Source organism: Vulpes lagopus, chromosome 20 (genome assembly GCF_018345385.1).
Source record: "Vulpes lagopus strain Blue_001 chromosome 20, ASM1834538v1, whole genome shotgun sequence".
Classification (NCBI taxonomy): Eukaryota; Metazoa; Chordata; class Mammalia; order Carnivora; family Canidae; genus Vulpes; species Vulpes lagopus.
This window is the reverse complement of record NC_054843.1, coordinates 5768471-5786209: the sequence shown is the minus strand read 5'-3', so window position 1 is coordinate 5786209 and position 17739 is coordinate 5768471. Positions and strand designations below refer to the sequence as shown.

At 45.0% G+C, this 17739-nt stretch overlaps 1 protein-coding gene across 3 annotated transcripts in view; it reads right to left on the bottom strand.

The window, feature by feature from the left end:
- The window catches only part of LCA5L (lebercilin LCA5 like), a 36091-nt gene continuing 18352 nt past the window's right edge, over positions 1 to 17739 (bottom strand). The window contains exons 5-9 of one of the 3 annotated variants that reach the window (XM_041734944.1): positions 16680 to 16817; positions 6659 to 6740; positions 4885 to 4988; positions 4603 to 4720; positions 1 to 1841 (exon numbers count right to left, since the gene is read on the bottom strand). In XM_041734944.1, coding sequence (XP_041590878.1) covers positions 1126 to 1841; positions 4603 to 4720; positions 4885 to 4988; positions 6659 to 6740; positions 16680 to 16817 — 1158 coding nt within the window. In that variant the 3' untranslated portion in view covers positions 1 to 1125. Of the gene's footprint in view, positions 1842 to 4602; positions 4721 to 4884; positions 4989 to 6658; positions 6741 to 16679; positions 16845 to 17739 lie in introns of those variants that run through there. The other 2 variants (XR_005984717.1, XM_041734945.1) reach the window with 2 other exon arrangements.

The window sequence follows — 17739 nt, the reverse complement described above, 5'->3', positions numbered from 1 at the left end:
TCTGCCTCTCCCTGTGTCTCTCATGAATAAATAAATAATCTTAGAAAAAAAAAGGCAAGTAGACCTTGTAACACTGGAATATTATTCCATATACCATTTCTAATTCTTACAGTAAATTTCTCCAGAATTTACGGCTCGGCATTCATATCTCTCCTTAGAAGCCTATGGGACATCCTACTCCCGTCCCTCCCTCCCCTTCTCCTCTTCTCTGTTCCCCTCAGTGGTTTTCCTAAGGATCAAAGCTTATGGCAGTGTTTACCTCTTCTTTGGTTTTGAATACAACTGTTTTCCTACCATGGCTTTCACTGTCTTTAGTAAGTTTTATTTCACTCTTAGTTTTTTAAAGTGATAATATTGCACACCAGTCCATAAAGCTCTTTGGAAATAATGTGGTCCGTATTATCAATAAGTTGCCCTTAAAAGTAGATGAAGGTAAGTAAACCAATTAACGTGGGGCCTACAGCCCGTCTCGTCCTAATATGTAATGAAGCTCTCAGGATGGAGTGGCTTGCTTGAGGGGACACTATTCCATATGCTCTTTTACAGCAAGATTAACAGAAAAAAGGACATGGGACAGGTATGTAACAAATAGAAATAAAAAGTGGATCTCAGGTGTACACGAGGAGAGTGTCATCACAAAGGTGGTTTAGCTGAATCGAACACTCAAAAATAATTTTGATAAAACCACACTGTGGGGTTGTTTTTTTTTTTTTAATAGTCTTTTTAATAGTCCCTTTCAAAGCTGCTTCCGTGTTTTTTGGTTAAAACACAATTTGATTGCTGTGAACATTCCTACGTATACGAGATGTGTGCATCTTGGCTGACTGACTTGGACTTACGAACCGTGCGTGGGGTCCCACAGGATATTAAAGCCATGAAAGAAAGGAGTCTTCCCAAAGATCCTGGACATGTTTTCATTGTAGGAAAAAAAAAAAAAGATAGAATTTTGTATTTGAAATGTCATCATTGGCTAAAACACAACAGATTTTTGGAATTAGATTATAATAAAACCTTAATTATCCAAAGTCCATTGAAATACTGACCCCACCCCCCCAGCGTGGTCAGATTTAAAGGCCCGCAAGAACGAGAATACCCAATCAGAATGTAGTAGGATGCTGATTGTATTTAAATAATGATCTTTCTTTTTCCTTCCGTAGGTGAAGATGACTTAATAGAATTTACCACAGTTACTTTAGAATCTCTGAAAGCGTTGCTGGTGGAGGCCTGGCCGGGGGGTAGATGGTGCATCTTACTTTCCAGCGTCTCCTCGAGCTGTGGAGGGGCAGCCGTGCAGGCCTGGTCGTGTTTGAAGACATAGCCCGACCCAAAGAGTTCCTCCATTAGACTGCTTTTCTTATCTCTGAACGTGTCTTTGGCCTTTGTTCGGGAAGACTTGCCAAAGGAGGGCTCGTACCCGCTCACCGCGTGCTCTGGCCCGAGGCCTGCGCTCCCGTGCGGCTTGCCCGCGCTGAGACTGCCTCGCGTCCCGCCTGTGCCCACCGGCCCGCCCAAGGCCGGGAGCCCGAGATGCAGGTTCTCGGTGGCTTCCGTGAAGGAGTAGTGCTTTCTTGGTCGCAAGGGCACTTTGATACTGGCCGCAGCAGTTTTATCAGGCGTCTCATCCGTGTCATTTATCTGGAGGCTGCCTGTGAACTTCCCTTGGGCTGCGTCGTCTTCCCGCTTGCCCTCCTTCTCGGGAGGAGTTACTTCAGACCTTGGTGGTGACAGTTCCCGTTCTTTCACCAAAGCGGGTCTCTTCTCTTGATCTTTCTTCTCTCTTGGTCTTCCAGCATTTTCCAGAGGTGGTTCTACTTCCAAACGTTCCTCTTCCTTCGATAAATCTGTATGCGGAAAATAGTCTAGTTAGTGATCTTTATACCATGAGTGGGCTCCTATATCAAGCGGGCCTGTTGAGCGCACTTACTGGCATCCGCCAGGCACAGGGACGTACAGAAAGACGTCCAGCAGATGCACACGACACTAGAATACAGGGAAGGGCGCTGTGAACCAGCTCCAGACGTTCTGCTTCCCCAGAACATACCAAGTCGGTAAGGATTACGAAACCAAAACTAAAATGATACTCGTGAAAGAACTAACATGTGCTGAGTAGTGAGGATGTTCGTCACTCCTGGGGGCTGGAGTGCCACGTAAAGCAATGAGAACCGTTTTCACCCATCCGAGCAGCAAATAATTTCCAGATTCCAATTATCTGGAAATTTCCAGATAATTTCCAAATAATTCCAGGATATGGGGACAGTGGAATTTCTGTTCCCCATTGGGTGTGTCCATTGGTACAGCTGTTCTTGGATGGTAATTTGACTATCAAAAAACTTTTTAAGTTTTAAAAAACACTTATTAGAGAGTGAGAGCACGAGTAGGAGGAGGGGCAGAGCGGGAGGGAGGAGCAGGCTCCCCACTAAGCAAGGAACCCAAGGTGGGGCTCGATCCCAGGACCCCAGGATCATGACCTGAGCCAAAGGCAGATGCTTCATCGATGGAGCCACCCTGGCTCCCCTGTTTTTTGGAGATTGTGCACATGTGACTGCATGAGGGGGGTTGTGGGGGTGGGGGCAGAGGCAGAGGGAGAGCGAGGACCCCAGGCAGACTCCCTGCTGAGCGAGGAGCTTGACGTGGGGCTCGATCTCTCAAACTCAAGCCTGAGATCACGACCTGAGCCGAAACTGTCAGATGCTCAGCTGACTGCACCACCCCGGCGCCCCGCATCTATCAATTTTAAATGAACCTACGTACTCTCCTACCCAACAGCTTCACTTCTACGAACTGTGCCCTCTGCCGTCTGGCCATGTGCACCCACCCCGTCCTAGGATAGCTGCCCAGGATCCCGTAGACCGCACGTGCCATTTCTTTACCCGTGGCCCCTCGACAGACGTTCGGGGTGTTTCCCTGTTGCTAGACCGAGCTGCAGTACACATCCTTATGTGGCTCTTTGTGTGTTTTTACTAAGTTTGGTCCTAGAGGTGCCCCCCGCCAGCGTCCTGGTCCTCGGCCACCCGGCATAACTTACGTGTTTCCCTTCCCACGCTAGAACGTAAGCACACGAGGGCGGGACGTTTTGTCACTGCTGCATCCCCGTGCCCAGGACAGTGCCTGACACACGCAGTATATGCTCAGCGAATATTTGCCAAAGGAATGAATGAACTTTCCCAGACGATACACCACAGCAGACGAACAGATCCGGGGAAAACCTGAGCACACCACGGACCCCGGAAGGAACGGAAAGTGGGGTTGCCAGCTCCTGCCATTCTGCACCAGACGCAGCGGCCTCCAGGCCAGTTTGGCCCCTCCAGAGCCTCTCCTAGGCCACCCTGCTCAGCCCGAGCTGGGCAGGGGGGGGGGGCGGAATGTGTTCCCCCGGGGCCCCAGGTGACAGCGGTCGTGCTTGCCCAGCGTGTGCACTCCAGCACATTTCCCTCCAGCAGTAATTCAACGTGGACAGTTCGGCGCAGTGTCTTTACGATCTGAAGAGGGGCGTCTGGGTGGCGCAGTGTATGGCTCTTGATTTCTGCTCAGGTCCTGACCTCAGGGCCATGAGATCGGGCCCCGTGTTGGGCTTTGCGCTCAGCGGACAGTGAGATTCTCTCCCTCTATCCCCAGCCCCAGGCCTGTGCTTGTGCTCTCTCTCTAAATAAATAAAATCCTAAAAAGAAAAAATTCTGAAAATTCCAACCCAGAATTTTCTAGCCAATTAAAGTATGAGGGTAGCAAAGTGCCCTTTCCAGATGATGGGCATACACGTTTACCTTCACACGCCCGTTCTCCAGAAACTAGGAGGGGGTGTGCCCTTAGGGCATGATGGCATCTACTGGGGGGGGGGCAGGGTTTAGGAACCAGGGGGCTTGGCGGAGGAGGGGATGGCAGGAGCCCGCAGGGGGAGGGAGGTCCTGGCACCAGAGCTCTGCACCCGAGGTAGTGGGCCACCCCTCCCCAGGCCCAGAGGCTTCAGTGCCAAGCCCCCTGCTCCACGGACCTCCCCGTCAGGCTTGCCCTCCCCGTCGGGCGCCGCCGCCTGGCGTGGCTGGCACTTGCACTTGGCCCCCAGGAGCGTTCTGCCCGGACCTAACCCCGGGGGCGGGGGGGGGGGGCGAGTCTGCTGACCCCAGGGCATGTGGCCTGTTTGCTCCGACCCGCTCTGTCCCGGGGAAGGTGCCAGGGCTCTGGGTTCTATGCCCCCGGGGAGGGGCCCCACACACCCGGGACGCTGGAGCCAGAGTCTGCATCTGGGAGTCCTCGTTTCCAGTCTTCGTTAGGGGGGATGTTGCCCTTCACTCAGCCAGCTTTGGGTTTGCTCCTTGGGGTCAAAAGCGAACATACTGATTAAGGATACCTGGAAGGCTAGGACGCTGTGAGGAGCAGCCGGGGGAGGCGGGCACAGAGTGGAAGACGGAGGTTGCTGCTGGGGGACGCGGGGGGCGCGGGGCTGTGCTCCTGCGAACGTGGGCCGAGCGCCGGAGGTACGGCTACACAGGTGCTCCTTTCCTAACGATTCTTTACATTGTGCATCTGTGTCTTGTGTAGCCTTTCACACGCACAGAATAATTCACAACTTAAGAATAAAGGAGACTTAAAAGTGGTCAAAATTACCTTCATATTTTCTCTTGGTATCCTCTTGTTTTGGAAGTTTGCTGATAGAGCGAGGAATCGCATGGGTTATTTCAGTCAATTTTTCTTTATGACCAATGTTTCTGGTTGTCTTCTTCCCCTATGATTTAGAAAAGCAGCAAAAACACATTTTGGGGGGGGGGGCACAGATCATTTTAAGTTGTATTTTATTCAACAAGTACAAATAGTTGTGTAGGATAAGAGACTGTTTATACCCTATTTTCACAAGGATACGTTCAGACACTGAATTCAGATCTGTTGTACCTTAGCCGTCAAAGATGGAGCATCTTCTGATTTTTGGGTTTCCTGGTGTTTCATACTTGTCAATGGAAAACTTCTCTCTGCTTGTACAGATTTTGTTGAAGAAACTGCAGGAGAGGCACATTATATGTGAGAAACATATTTTACATGTGGAAGCAATATTGATTTTAGATAAAAATTAACATTGAAGTTTCTGGTGTAAAACAAAGTGTATTAGGCATTTAAAACCTTTTTTTTCAATATATGTATAACGTTTGCCAGTTTCCCTCTTCCCTCTACCATTTTGCCTGTTTTGTCTTGTTTTGGGCAACAGAGGTCATGGGTATCACAGTGTTAGGCTCCAAAGCAAGGAGGCCTGAGGCTAGGTCTGCGTTGCTGATGGAGGACACGTGGTTGTGAGGCAGGGAGCCGCGGCTGAGCCACGGAGACCTCCTGTGCCCACACGCTTGGTTACCAGCAGCTAGATGGATTGCCCACGCTGGAGCCTGCCACTAAGGCTACGCTTTCCTCAAAGCGATAACCCATTCAAATGACCCCAGGGTTGGGACGATCATCTCTGCAGGCTGTTATTCTGGATAACAAAGCAGAAGCAAACAAAGGCAAAGAGAGATGAGGTTGTTGCTGGTTAGTGGCTTTTTTTTTTTTTTTTTAAACCAAAACAGGGTGGGTGTTCCTGTTGTACCTCTTGTGAGCAAAGCCTTGTGCTGGCAGATCTTGGGGGCGGGGTGGGGATCGAGGAAATAAGTACATCTTGTCTTGAAGGAAAAATACTACTGGGCAATGAAAAGGTACAAACCAGTGAGGGGCTGCAGCTGCGTGGGCGTATCTCAAAAGCATTAGGCTGAACAAAAGCAGCCAGACACGGGCAGCCCGGGTGGCTCAGCGGTTTAGCGCCGCCTGCAGCCCGGGGCGTGATCCCGGAGTCCCAGGATCCAGTCCCATGTCAGGCTCCCTGCATGGAGCATGCTTCTGTCTGGGTCTCTGCCTCTCTCTCTCTGTGTGCCTCTATAAATAAAATTAAAAAAAAAAAAAAAAAAAAAAGCAGCCAGACACAGAGCACCTGCTGTAGGACTCCACCACCAGGAAATTCTAGAACAGGCAAAGAGGCAAAGGAAGCTGCTCTGACCAGGGAAATCAGTGGTTGCCTCAGTCCAGGGACAGGGACTCCTGACGGCAGGGGGTCGTGCAGGGTCCTCCTGAGGGGAGGTTCTGTGCTGACCGGGGTGCTGGTCCCATGCCTTTCAGCATTTGTCAAAACCTGCTGAAATACGCACTTAAAATGGGTGCATTATGAGGTGGATTGTGCCTAAGTTATGATGATTTTAAAAACCCACACACTGGGGCCCCTGGGGGGCTCAGCGGTTGAACCGTCTGCCTTTGGCTCAGGGCGTGACCCCGGGTCCTGGGATCAAGTCCCGCATCGGGCTCTCCGCAGGGAGCCTGCTTCTCCCTCTGCCTGTGTCTCTCATGAATAATAATAAAAAGAAGCTCACACACTGACTAACATGTACTTGGAAAGTGCAACATCTGGCAGGCATTTGGCTCCCCGCTGGAAAGTGGGGCTCTCGCTCAGGGGCTGCGAGGACCGGAGACCATCTCTATTCCCTCCTACTGTTTCCTCCATATCACACAGCTCATTATTCTTCGAGATTCGCAAAGTATTTTAAAGCCTAGTAAAACGATTTTTAAAAATACCCATCATTTGCATGGCATAAAGTGGACGAACAGGACTACAGACTTAAAAATAGATTTTGAGCAAAAAGTAATTAAAGCATACCTTTTGGATAATCTTTGTCATGTAAATTTTTAAGTATCCGACTAGTATAGATATTTCTAATTTCGAGCTCTCGGTCCTTTTCCTAAAGAGAACAATACCATTTTTTAAAATGAATGTCTGCTCTTAGCCTTAATTTCTTCTATAAAACAATTTAAGTGGGCTCAGTGTTCTTCGAAAAAAATCTGTAGATGTTCACAGAAACAGAAAGGCCATATCCTTGGATATTGTTTCCGACACCAAAAAGTAGTTTTTAACAGAGCAACAGACTTTGGGTCAGGCACAGTATTGCCGAGGGCTTTGCAAGCCAGTGTCTTTCACTGTAGCTTTTCTGTCCCCTGGGTCTGTGCCTTGAAGTTTGCTGGTGTTTTTTTTTTTCCTCATGGTCCAGCATAGCCACCAGCCACGTTGTGATCTAATTAAGATGAAGTGAACAATTCTGTCCTCCGTCACATTACCCGTATTTCCAGGGCTCAGCAGCGGCTGCGACTGGTGACCACACTGTTGGGTGGTGCGGATGGAACATTTCCACCATCACAGAAGTTCTGCTAGACAGGCCCGCATTCAGACGGTAGGTGCAGGTGGGTAAGGCCTGGAACAAGGGCATCGTTGTTCAGCTTTAAGTCTCAGAATTGGCTTTTTATTTTATTTATTACTATTTTTTAAAGATTTATTTATTTGAGGGCAGCCCCGGTGGCTCAGCGGTTTAGCGCCAACTATAGCCCAGGGCGCGATCCTGGAGACCCTGGATCGAGTCCCACGTCGGGCTCCCTGCATGGAGCCTGCTTCTCCCTCTGCCTGTGTCTCTGCCTCTCTCTCTCTCTCTCTCTCTCTCTCTCTCTCCTCTCTGTGTATTCTCATGAACAAATAAATAAAATCTAAAAAAAAAAAGATTTATTTATTTGAGAGAGAGAGAGGATGCGAGCATGAGTGGGAGCAGGGGGGCAGAGGGAGAGGGAGAAGCAGACTCCAACCTGAGCAGGGAGCGTGACACGGCTCCATCCCAGGACCCCAGGATCATGACCTGAGCTGAAGGCAGACGCTTCACTGACTGAGCCCCCCAGGTGCCTTGGTTTTGTACTTACTTTAACCATAAAATTAATTTGCTGTCAGAGCCAAATGGATAAAGTATGAGAATATTAACCTTTTCTAGAAATTAAGCTTCTAGGAGCAAAAATGTTACAGTATGTTTCTCTTTTTCTTTCTCACTATGATAACGCTGCATTTAGTAAGAAAGAACAGTAATGGAGGCAGTTTGTTACCATGAAAAATTGGTCAAGTTTATTCTGGATATTACGTTTAAGAAGAATATAGAAAGATCTTAGAAATATAGAAGAATATAGAAGATCTTATAAGAAGATCTTAGATTTTTTTTTTTTTTTTTACCCTTACTGGTTAAGACAAGAAAGATTTTGATACTTAGAGGGGCAAAGCATTGATGGTCTGGAAAATTCAGTTTTCTTTTTGTTTTTTTGGTCCACTTCAGCAGTGGAGAGGAAGAAGGCAGATAAGAAGGGCTGACTGACCGGTGTCTGATGCAGGGCTGGCTGGGGGCAAAAGGAAGCCACCTGCAGGGCAGTCCTCCCTCAGGCTCGGAACAAAGGTTCAGGTGTGGGTGCCCTCCACGGAGCTGGACTCAAAATCAGAGCCGACAGGTTCAGAACACGATCCAGGATACTTGTATAGCTGAGATCAATAAGTTAATCAAGAGAAAGAGTAGGAAGGGAAATCCACATCTAGGAATGTTCATGAATGCTTGGGGGAATATTCATAGGATGGACTACTCATGAGCTCAAAGGCTATCAGGTCAGTGTTCAAGGGAAGTTGGGTCATGGTGGGGAGCCAAATTAGGATCAGGATGGATGGCTTCCAAAAGACAGGAAACGAGGTCTTAATAGACAAGGCCATTCTGGTGGAGGTGAGCTTGTAGCCTGGATGTGGGGTGGAGCGGCAGGACGTCAGCTGGGAGCTGTGCAAGACTGACATTCTCTCCCCTTACTTTAGCCCACACTCTGGGCATGGAGCAGAGTCCAGAATTGGTGTTGGGATGACTTTGTAAAGAGTTTCAAAGTACAGAGACACAAATTTTGATCTTTGGGATCGTGCCCTCCCAAACTCGGGTATTAATGATCTATGTTAATATGGCAGACTGCGTTTTCCTAAAATTGCTTCAGCAATATTTCTGGTCCTGTATGCTCTTCCAGAACCTTGTGACTCCCCATTAAGAATCGATTGCTCCTCCTCTTGTACTGCCTGGACAAAGGGATGAGGTGGAAGAGATGCTATGTGACAGGTACTCGTCTGTCTCTGCTCTTCTCCTTGGAACCTAGCCACCATGCTGTGAGGAAGCCCACACCACACATGGGTGGTTCTGGCCGACACCCCAGTTATGATCTCAGCTGTCAGTTGGCACCAACTGCAGACATACGTGTGAGACTTCAGAGAATTCCGGCCCCCGGCCTCTGAACCGCCTTAGCTGATGTCAAGAGCGGCAGAGATGAGCTATTGCCAGCAAGCCTTGCCCAAATTGTGGATTCATGAACAAAATTCATATTGTCATTTCTTAAGCTGCTAAGGTGTGGAGTGATTTGTAGCCATAGTCACTGAGCAGTCAGGACCCTTGGTTGCTTCTCCTTGGGTCAGTACGGGGATGACCATGAAGCATAAAAGGCAATCTCATTTTTCCAGATGAATCAGGACTGGAGGGAGGTAGGAGTATATCCTGAATGTAGGAAGAAATCACAGGTGATAGGCCATGGGTGTATTGACTGAGTTATGGGAAATGGCCCAGTGGATTGTTTTAGATGATTTGTATAACCTACACTGCCCAGTGCGTCTTCTTTTCCTTCATGTGTTTTTCATCTGTCTTCTGGCTCGCTTTTTGTTTTTGGGAGATTTCCTCAATGTCCATGAATTTTCCTTATCTTCTAGGTCTTCCACTGAGTTTCGTCTGCTGAAATCAGCTTTTCTCACTTACTGTTTTCTGTTGTTATGAACAACTTTCTTATTTTGGGGGCACAGTATCTTCTATCCTGGATATTAGACTAAACCTGTAGGGTCAGCTGTTCTGCTTGCTATTTGTGCTTTCTTCATGATGCTGGTTTTCTTCATAGACTTGGTTGCTTGAGCATATTTCAGAATAAGGGGGCTGGATTATTTTATTTACCTATTTATTTTTTAAAAGATATTATTTATTTATTCATGAGAGACACAGAGAGAGGCAGGGACATAGGCAGAGGGAGAAGCAGGCTCCCTGCAGGGAGCCCGATGTGGGACTCGATCCCAGGACCCTGGGATCATGACCCAAGCCAAAGGCAGACGCTCAACCACTGAGCCCCCCGGGTGCCCCTACCTACCTATTTATTTTGTGTAGAAATTTATTTCATTAGTCAGTTTCTTTCCTGAATGGGAAGGCTCTGGGTACATCAGTGGGACTTGCTGTCAGGTTTCACTTGGAGGCGAGTCATTTGACTAAGTGCCTCCCACATTCCAGAATGTAGTCTTTGAAGGGGTTTACCTGGGATGCAGGCATTTCACCCTAGGTACCCCGTTTCTTCTCAAGTGATGCATTCACAAACTTTCTGCCTGATGGAAAATGCTGGACTCAGGTGCTGTGAGCACTGTTGACAGGATGGGCAGGTGAGCTTGATGCCTCAGTCCCATGTGCTCAAGCGCTTCTCACTCCTGTCTTCCGCTGGACAAATGCTTCTCCAGCACCTTGTGCTGTGGCTGCTTCTGCTCCGCCATCCACATAAAAGCTTCTGCCCGCTGTCTGTCTTCAGTAAATGTGCCCAGGTCTCTACCATTTGCCCATGACTTGCCCCCAGCTCTTTGCCTTTGTGTGCCTACCTTCTTTGACTCCTTCACTGATTCCTCCTACGGGGGTTCTCCAGACAGAGAAGTCACATGTGGTCTATCTCCCCAACACCTGAGGCCAGAGTGAACAATGCCTTTCTCAGCTCAAACCAGAATCCCCGATTATCTGCTAGTGAATGTAGTGCAAGGTACCCACCTCTAGTGACTGCAGTTGATCTTCCGGTGCCTGGTGCCACCCCCTGAGATTCTGATTTCATAGGTATCAGTGTGGCTGGGGCAATGGAGTTTTCAAGGCTCCCCAGGTGATTACCGTGCAGCCAAGTTTGAGGACCACAGCTTCAACCGGATGTGAAGAGAGCTTGTCCTAAGGCTCTGCTCCTGCTGGTCACTTGTGTTGATTCCGATCCTGTTACATCACCAGCAGGTTTTCTGCACCATGATTTAGGTTGTGATCATCTGTGTCTGGTTTCTCCATCAATCCAAAACATTGCTTTTGGTCTTTTTATCTTCCAGAAATTCTTTGGCAGTCCTGGTACAATTGTGGTATCCTTTCTGGGGTTATGGGTTATTGTTTTAAAAGTATATTTTCTGTCATTTCCATAGGTTGTGGCAGGAAGGGATGAAAAACATGTATTTAACCCATCTTCTTGATCTATTTCAACTTTTGTTATGCATAAGAATGTAATTTTTCTTATTTTTCCCTTTGAAAGAATGTTATTATAAAAATATAAAAAATATGGGATGCCTGGGTGGCTCAGCAGTTTAGCGCCTGCCTTTGGCCCAGGGCATGATCGTGGGGTCCTAGGACTCAGTCCCACATTGGGCTCCCTGCATGGAGCCTGCTTCTCCCTCTGCCTATGTCTCCTGCCTCTTTCTCTGTGTCTCCATGAATAAATAAATAAAATCTTAAAAAATGAATATATAAAAAATATACAAAAGTAGAGAAAATATATAGTGAACCTCCATGAACCAGTGAGCCAGTGAGTTCATTCACTAATGAACAACTCATGCCCTGTTTCTGTCTACACACCACCCCCTCTGATCCCATCCCTTGTCTGGGGCTTATTTTGAGGCAAGTCCTAGGCATCATATAATTTAATCTGTAAGTCTTTCACTATGTATCTATAGCAGACAAGGGCATCGTTTCAAAACCAAACCACAATGTCAACATTGCACCTACCAAAAAAAAAATCAGTAATAATCCCCTAATATCAAATATCTAGTTTGTTTCACATTTTTCCAACTGTCTCAATTTTTTTTTTACAGGGATCCCCATCAATTTTTTTTTTTAAGTTTGCTTGAATCAGATTCCAAAAAAAGTCCAAAACATTTAAGATTAGTATGTCTCTTAGTCTTGGTGCCTGGGTGGCTCAGTCGGTTAAGTGTCTGACTCTTGATTTCTGTTTAGGTCATGATCTCAGGGTCGTGAGATTGAGCTCTGCGCTGGGCGTGGAGCCTGCTTGGATTCTCTCCCTTTCTGTCTCTCTCTGCCCAACTCCCCCGTTAAAAAATGTCTATTAGTCTTTAAAAAAACTTGTTTATATACAGCTTTATTGATGTAATTCACATACCACATAATTTGCCCTTTTAAAGTATACAATCTGGTGGGTTTTCTTTCTTTTTTTTTATTATGGTGAAATGCACATAAGAGTCACTATTTTAATAATTTTAAGTGTACAGGTCAGTGGCATTAAATAGCATTCACGTTGTGCAACCACCACCGAGGTCCATTCCCAGAGCTCTTCTCATTTTGTAAAACTGAAACTCCGTTTTCATTCAAGGCTAACTTCCCACTCTGCCTTTTCCCAGCTCCTGGCAACCACCACTCTACTGGGTCTTTGTGATTTTGACTAAGTACCTCATATAAGTAGAATAATATCATATTTGTCTTTTGTGACTGGCTGATTTCAGTTGGCAGAGTGTTCTGAAGGTTCATCCTTGTTGTAGTGTGAGTCAGAATTTCCCTCCTTCTTAAGGCTGAATACTACTTCATCGTGTGTGTGTGTGTGTGTGTGTGTGTGTGTGTGTGTGTATCACATTATTCCTGACACCTACTGATGGACACCTGGGTTGCTTCCACATTTTAGTTATTGTGAATAGTGCTGCCAGAAACATGAGGGTACACATATCTCTTCAAGACTCTGCTTTCGGGGCACCTGGGTGGCTCAGTGGTTGAGTGTCTGCCTTTGGCTCAGGTCCCACATGGGGCTCCCTGTGGGGAGCCTGCTTCTCCCTCTGCCTGTGTCTCTGCCTCTTTGTGTCTCTCATGAATAAATAAGTAAAATCTCTCAATTCTTTTGGGTTTAGACACAGAGGTGGAATTGCTGGATCATATGCATTTTTAATTTTTTGAGGAACTGCCATATAGTTTCTATAGTGGCTGTGCCATTTACATTTCCCCCTAATGGTGCCTGAGGGTTCCACTTTCTCCACATTTACTGATACTTCTTTTATCTCTTCTTTTATTCCTTCCTTCCTATTTATTTATTTAAATATTTTATTTATTTATTTGAGAAAGAACGAGCAAGAGAGAACATGAGCAGGGGGAGGGACAGAGGAACAGAGAATAGCAGATTCCCCACCAAGCAGGGAGCCCAACGTGGGGCTGGATCCCAGTACCTTGAGATCATGACCTTAGCTGAAGGCAGATGCTTAACCTACTGAGCCACCCAGGCACCCTTGCTATTTAGTTCTTGTAGAAACTGGGTTGTTTGTGCTGTAGGGCTTCCCATAGCCTGACGATGCTGATTGCCCCCTGAAGTGCTGCCACATTCCCCTGCTCCTATACTTTTAGATCCCAATGTTTGACCACAGGGGCTCCTGGCTGGCTCAGCTGGTAGAGTATGTGACTCTTGATCTTGGGGTTGTGAGTTTGAGCCCCACACTGGGTGTAGAAATTACTTTAAAAAATAAAATATTAGGGAATCCCTGGGTGGCTCAGTGGTTTAGTACCCAGGTCGTGATCCCGGGGTCCCAGGATCGAGTCCCACGTCAGGCTCCCTGCATGGAGCCTCCTTCTCCTTCTGCCTGTGTCTCTGCCTCTCTCTCTCTCTGTGTCTTTCATGAATAAATAAAAATATTTTTTAAAAAATAAAATATTAAAAAAATAAATGATCACATCTGGGTATGATTTTTTGGGGGGAAGAGTCTGCCCTAGGTGATGGTGTGCATATCAGTGGGCAAGTATATAATGTCTGGTGGTGTCTCTTCTGTGGTGCTGCAAAGTCGTTGACAATCATTGCTTTGCTCCATTAACTCACTAGGAGTTCCAAAATAGTGATACTCTTCTATTTTGTCATTCCTTTTTTATTATTATTTGGAATGCTTTTATAAGGAAGACCTTCCCTCCTCACAAACTATTTGATTGCTCTGAATATAGGAAAGGTAAAAATTATTGTTTTTCTTTATTTACCAGTTTTTGAAATAGTGTGCTGGTTCCTCTAAAGGCGACTAACCACTGAGGTGCTTTGTTTTGCTTTTTAAAGTGTCATTGTGAACTGTTGGATTTCTATATATTTGATAAGTTTCAACCCATGTAGTAACTTTATTGATCTTCAAATTGCCTTATCTTTGGCCAATAATAACTAATTTTAGATGGCACACTACTCCTTCTCTACATTTTCCTTGCTTTTGTGTGACAGTGTGTCCTGGGCTCATGCGGTATAGTTCATGCTCCAGACCTCAAAAAATTTTAAGTTGCCCTTGTTCTTTTTAGTTGGGTATGGAATTTGAAGACCATAATCTGCTCACTAAGGGTATCCAATGCTACTGAATTGGTCACATTAGGAAATATGTATCTATCTTTAAAGATAAATTCTATCATAAATTCATTCTTTCACTTTAGTTCACAAGCACGACTACAGGGTTTTTATTGACCTATTCTTACTTCTGTTATTTTCTTTCTTCTATCCCCTAAATACCAGTTCTCAGTGACACCAACATAGTCATGAAGTGTTTCATTCATTAGGATATACACAACAGTCTCAAAAGAACCATGCCAACACTACAACCATGAATATATCTGAGTAGGCATGTGCAGGGAAATTAACACATTTGAAGTGTCCTGGAATAGCGGCTCTCTGTGACATTACACCATCACTGTAACACACACACAGTGGGTGATCTTTTCTTCATTGGATTTCTGACTTTTAAGGAATGCTTTTCAATTTTTTTTGAATTTCATTCTGCTTCATAATTGTGCAAAGTATTTGGTGATTCCAAAATTTTATGTGGTTCCAAAATCAAATCTACATTCAAGGAAACGTAGGTTCTTTTTTTTTTTTTTTTTAATTTTATTTATTTATTCATGAGAGACACAGAGAGTGAGGCAGAGACACAGGCAGAGGGAGAAGCAGGCTCCATGCAGGGAGCCTGATGTGGGACGTGATCCCAGATCTCCAGGATCAGGCCCTGGGCTGAAGGCGGCACTAAACTGCTGAGCCATCCAGGCTGCCTGGAAATGTAGGTTCTATAATCACCCTTTCCGATCTACAGTTTCCCCACTTCCATTGTCATCCCACTATTGCTTTTCTTTTAAAAATAGAAGCAACTACATGGATATATTTGTATTTCTCCTGTTTTTAAATGGTGGCATACTACACACTTTTCTCTGTGTTGCTTTTTTCACTTACTCATGTATCCTAGAGATTACCATTTTACTACATAAAGAGCCCCCATTTCTTTATACAGAAGCACAGAAATGTGTAGAGGTATATTTCTTTCTTTCTTTTTTTTTTTTTTTGGTAAATAAATCTGGATCTTACTGCACATAGAATTGTGCATCTTCCTTTTCATTAAGCATCTCATTAAGTATTAAGCATTTACCCTACAAATTCTTTTTAATGACTGCATAGTATTTATATGCATATCGTTGCATACAAAAGCACAAAATTCATTTAAAAAATTCTTTGAAAATGTTTTGCTTCAACCAGTGGATCTTGAAGCCTCTTGTAAGATTTATAATCTAGTTGCTATGGCCACATCTATTTTCTGGCATATTCTTCTCTCTGAAATTTCCTGAGACTCCAGAGAAGAAAGAAACAGAGCTCTCTCCCTGCTTTACAAAGGAGAAATTTACACCCAATTTTCACTCCTAGTACCCTTCCCCTGCCTCTGAGTGCTCTCAAGGCTCCTGGGAAATCTGAATTCTCTACTTGTCATAAAAAAAAAGTTAAAGATCTTGTCTTAAAGAATCAAGCTAAAAAAAAAAAAAAAGAATCAAGCTAAAGATTTGCTAGTGGAGGCTTAAAAGAACTATATTGTTAAGTGCCTTCTCTAGCTTTTTCAACTCATTGGACATTTTAGGAATTGTGAAGGCAGAAGGATAGCGAAAGTCAGAAAAAAATATTTATAATTATTATTAAAGCACAGTTTATTTTTTCATTTTAAAATATTTATTAAAAATTATTTATTTATCTATCTATTTATTTATTTATTTAGAGTGCAAGTGGTGGGAGGGGCAGAGAAAGAGGGAGAGAGAATCTCGAGCAGACTGTGCTGGGCTCGATGGGGCTCAATCAATGAGGCTCCATCTCATTACATTGTGATCATGACCTGAGCCAAAACTGTCAGCCAATTGAGCCAACCAGGTGCCCCTAAAGCACATATTGAAAGACAGTTTTGCAAGCATTTCCAGGAGAGATTTTATTATTTTTTTATTTTTATTTATTCATGAGAGACAGAGAGAAAGAGAGAGAGAGAAGGAGGCAGAGGGAGAAGCAGGCTCCATGCAGGGAGCCCGACATGGGACTTGACCCCGGGTCTCCAGGATCAGGCCCTGGCTGAAGGTGGCGCTAAACCGCTGAGCCACCCAGGTTGCCCTCCAGGAGAGATTTAAAATAAAATTTTGGGCCACTAAAATTACTCAAAATATTTTAATGATATAAGGTAATTTTAAAATTTAAAAACTTAGTTTTAAGTTAAATTAAAGTGATTACAAAACACAATAATATTAATTCATGTGATGAAATGAGAATGGTAACAGGAAGTTTTGTTAATGAATAGTGTAGAGATTTTTCTAGTTACAGCACACACTCATCAGGCTGTGAACTCATCCCAGTAATTTCAGATCCTTTATCTATTCATATGGTTGTAGCGAAAAGTTAATTTGAGAAACATTCCTAAAGTTAAATAATATAAAGAATAGCTCTGATACTTTGGGAAGCAGAATTTCACAAATTTTGTTACATTTTTGCTTTAAAAGAAGTACCTTAAGTTTTTGTTGAAGGTGTTTTATTTCCATTTGCAGAGTCTTTGTAGCTGCTTGAGCTGCTAACATCTTCCCGTTCTCATTGGCCAGCTGTCGATTAAAGGCTCTATTGTTCAACCTCAATTGTTTCTCCAAGCTCTGAAAACAGGATATATTTCAAGTATTCTGTAACCAATGTAGTATTGTTAAAAGACTTCAATTATAATGGAACTAATTGCATTTATGAGAAGTGTGAATTTTTGATATAATTTTAGTGCAAGGCTGCTACAGGGGACATATATTAGAACTAAGTGGAACCACACAGACACAAAAGCCAAAGACCCCCAGATCCCAGCTCTAGAGAATCAATATGTTTTGAACCAAATGTTTTTTACACTCTGAAATTTGATTTCACAAACCTTTGAACATTTTATTATTAAAATGTTATTTTTAATGTCATAATTATTAATTATGAAAAATAATAACACCATGCTTTAAAACTCAACCCAAGTGGCTGTGCCTACACGAGGATCTGCTGTGGCAGGTGCACTCAGAGGGCTGCCCAGCAGCTGGGGGCTGTCCAGCAGCAGGGCAGCCATGCAGGCGTGAGTATCAGCTGACTGACCCTGGAAGCTCCTGCAAAGATTTACCCCACTCCCCCAAGGAGGAAGAGGAAGGAATTCTAAGACCAGGAGACTTCTGTTAGCACCGTGGCCCTTTGCACTCAGGGCTCACTGGCGTGAGGGAACCTCCTCTCCATCCTCTCCAACAGAGGAGTATTTTTAAAATATTTTATTCATGAAACACAGAGAGAGACAGAGAGACATAGGCAGAAGGAGAAGCAGGCTCCCTGAGGGGAGCCCAATGTGGGACTCGATCCCAGGACCCCGGCGTCCTGAGCCGAAGGCAGATGCTCAACCATGGAGCCACCCAGGTGTCCCCAGCATGAGGATTTTATTGCAGAACTCTCTGGTCTGGACTTTGACAGAGGCTTGGCCGAAAGCTCCCCGCCTCTCATTATAGTATTAATACTTTCTCATTAAAGAAAAGTAGGCAGGGATCCCTGGGTGGTGCAGCGGTT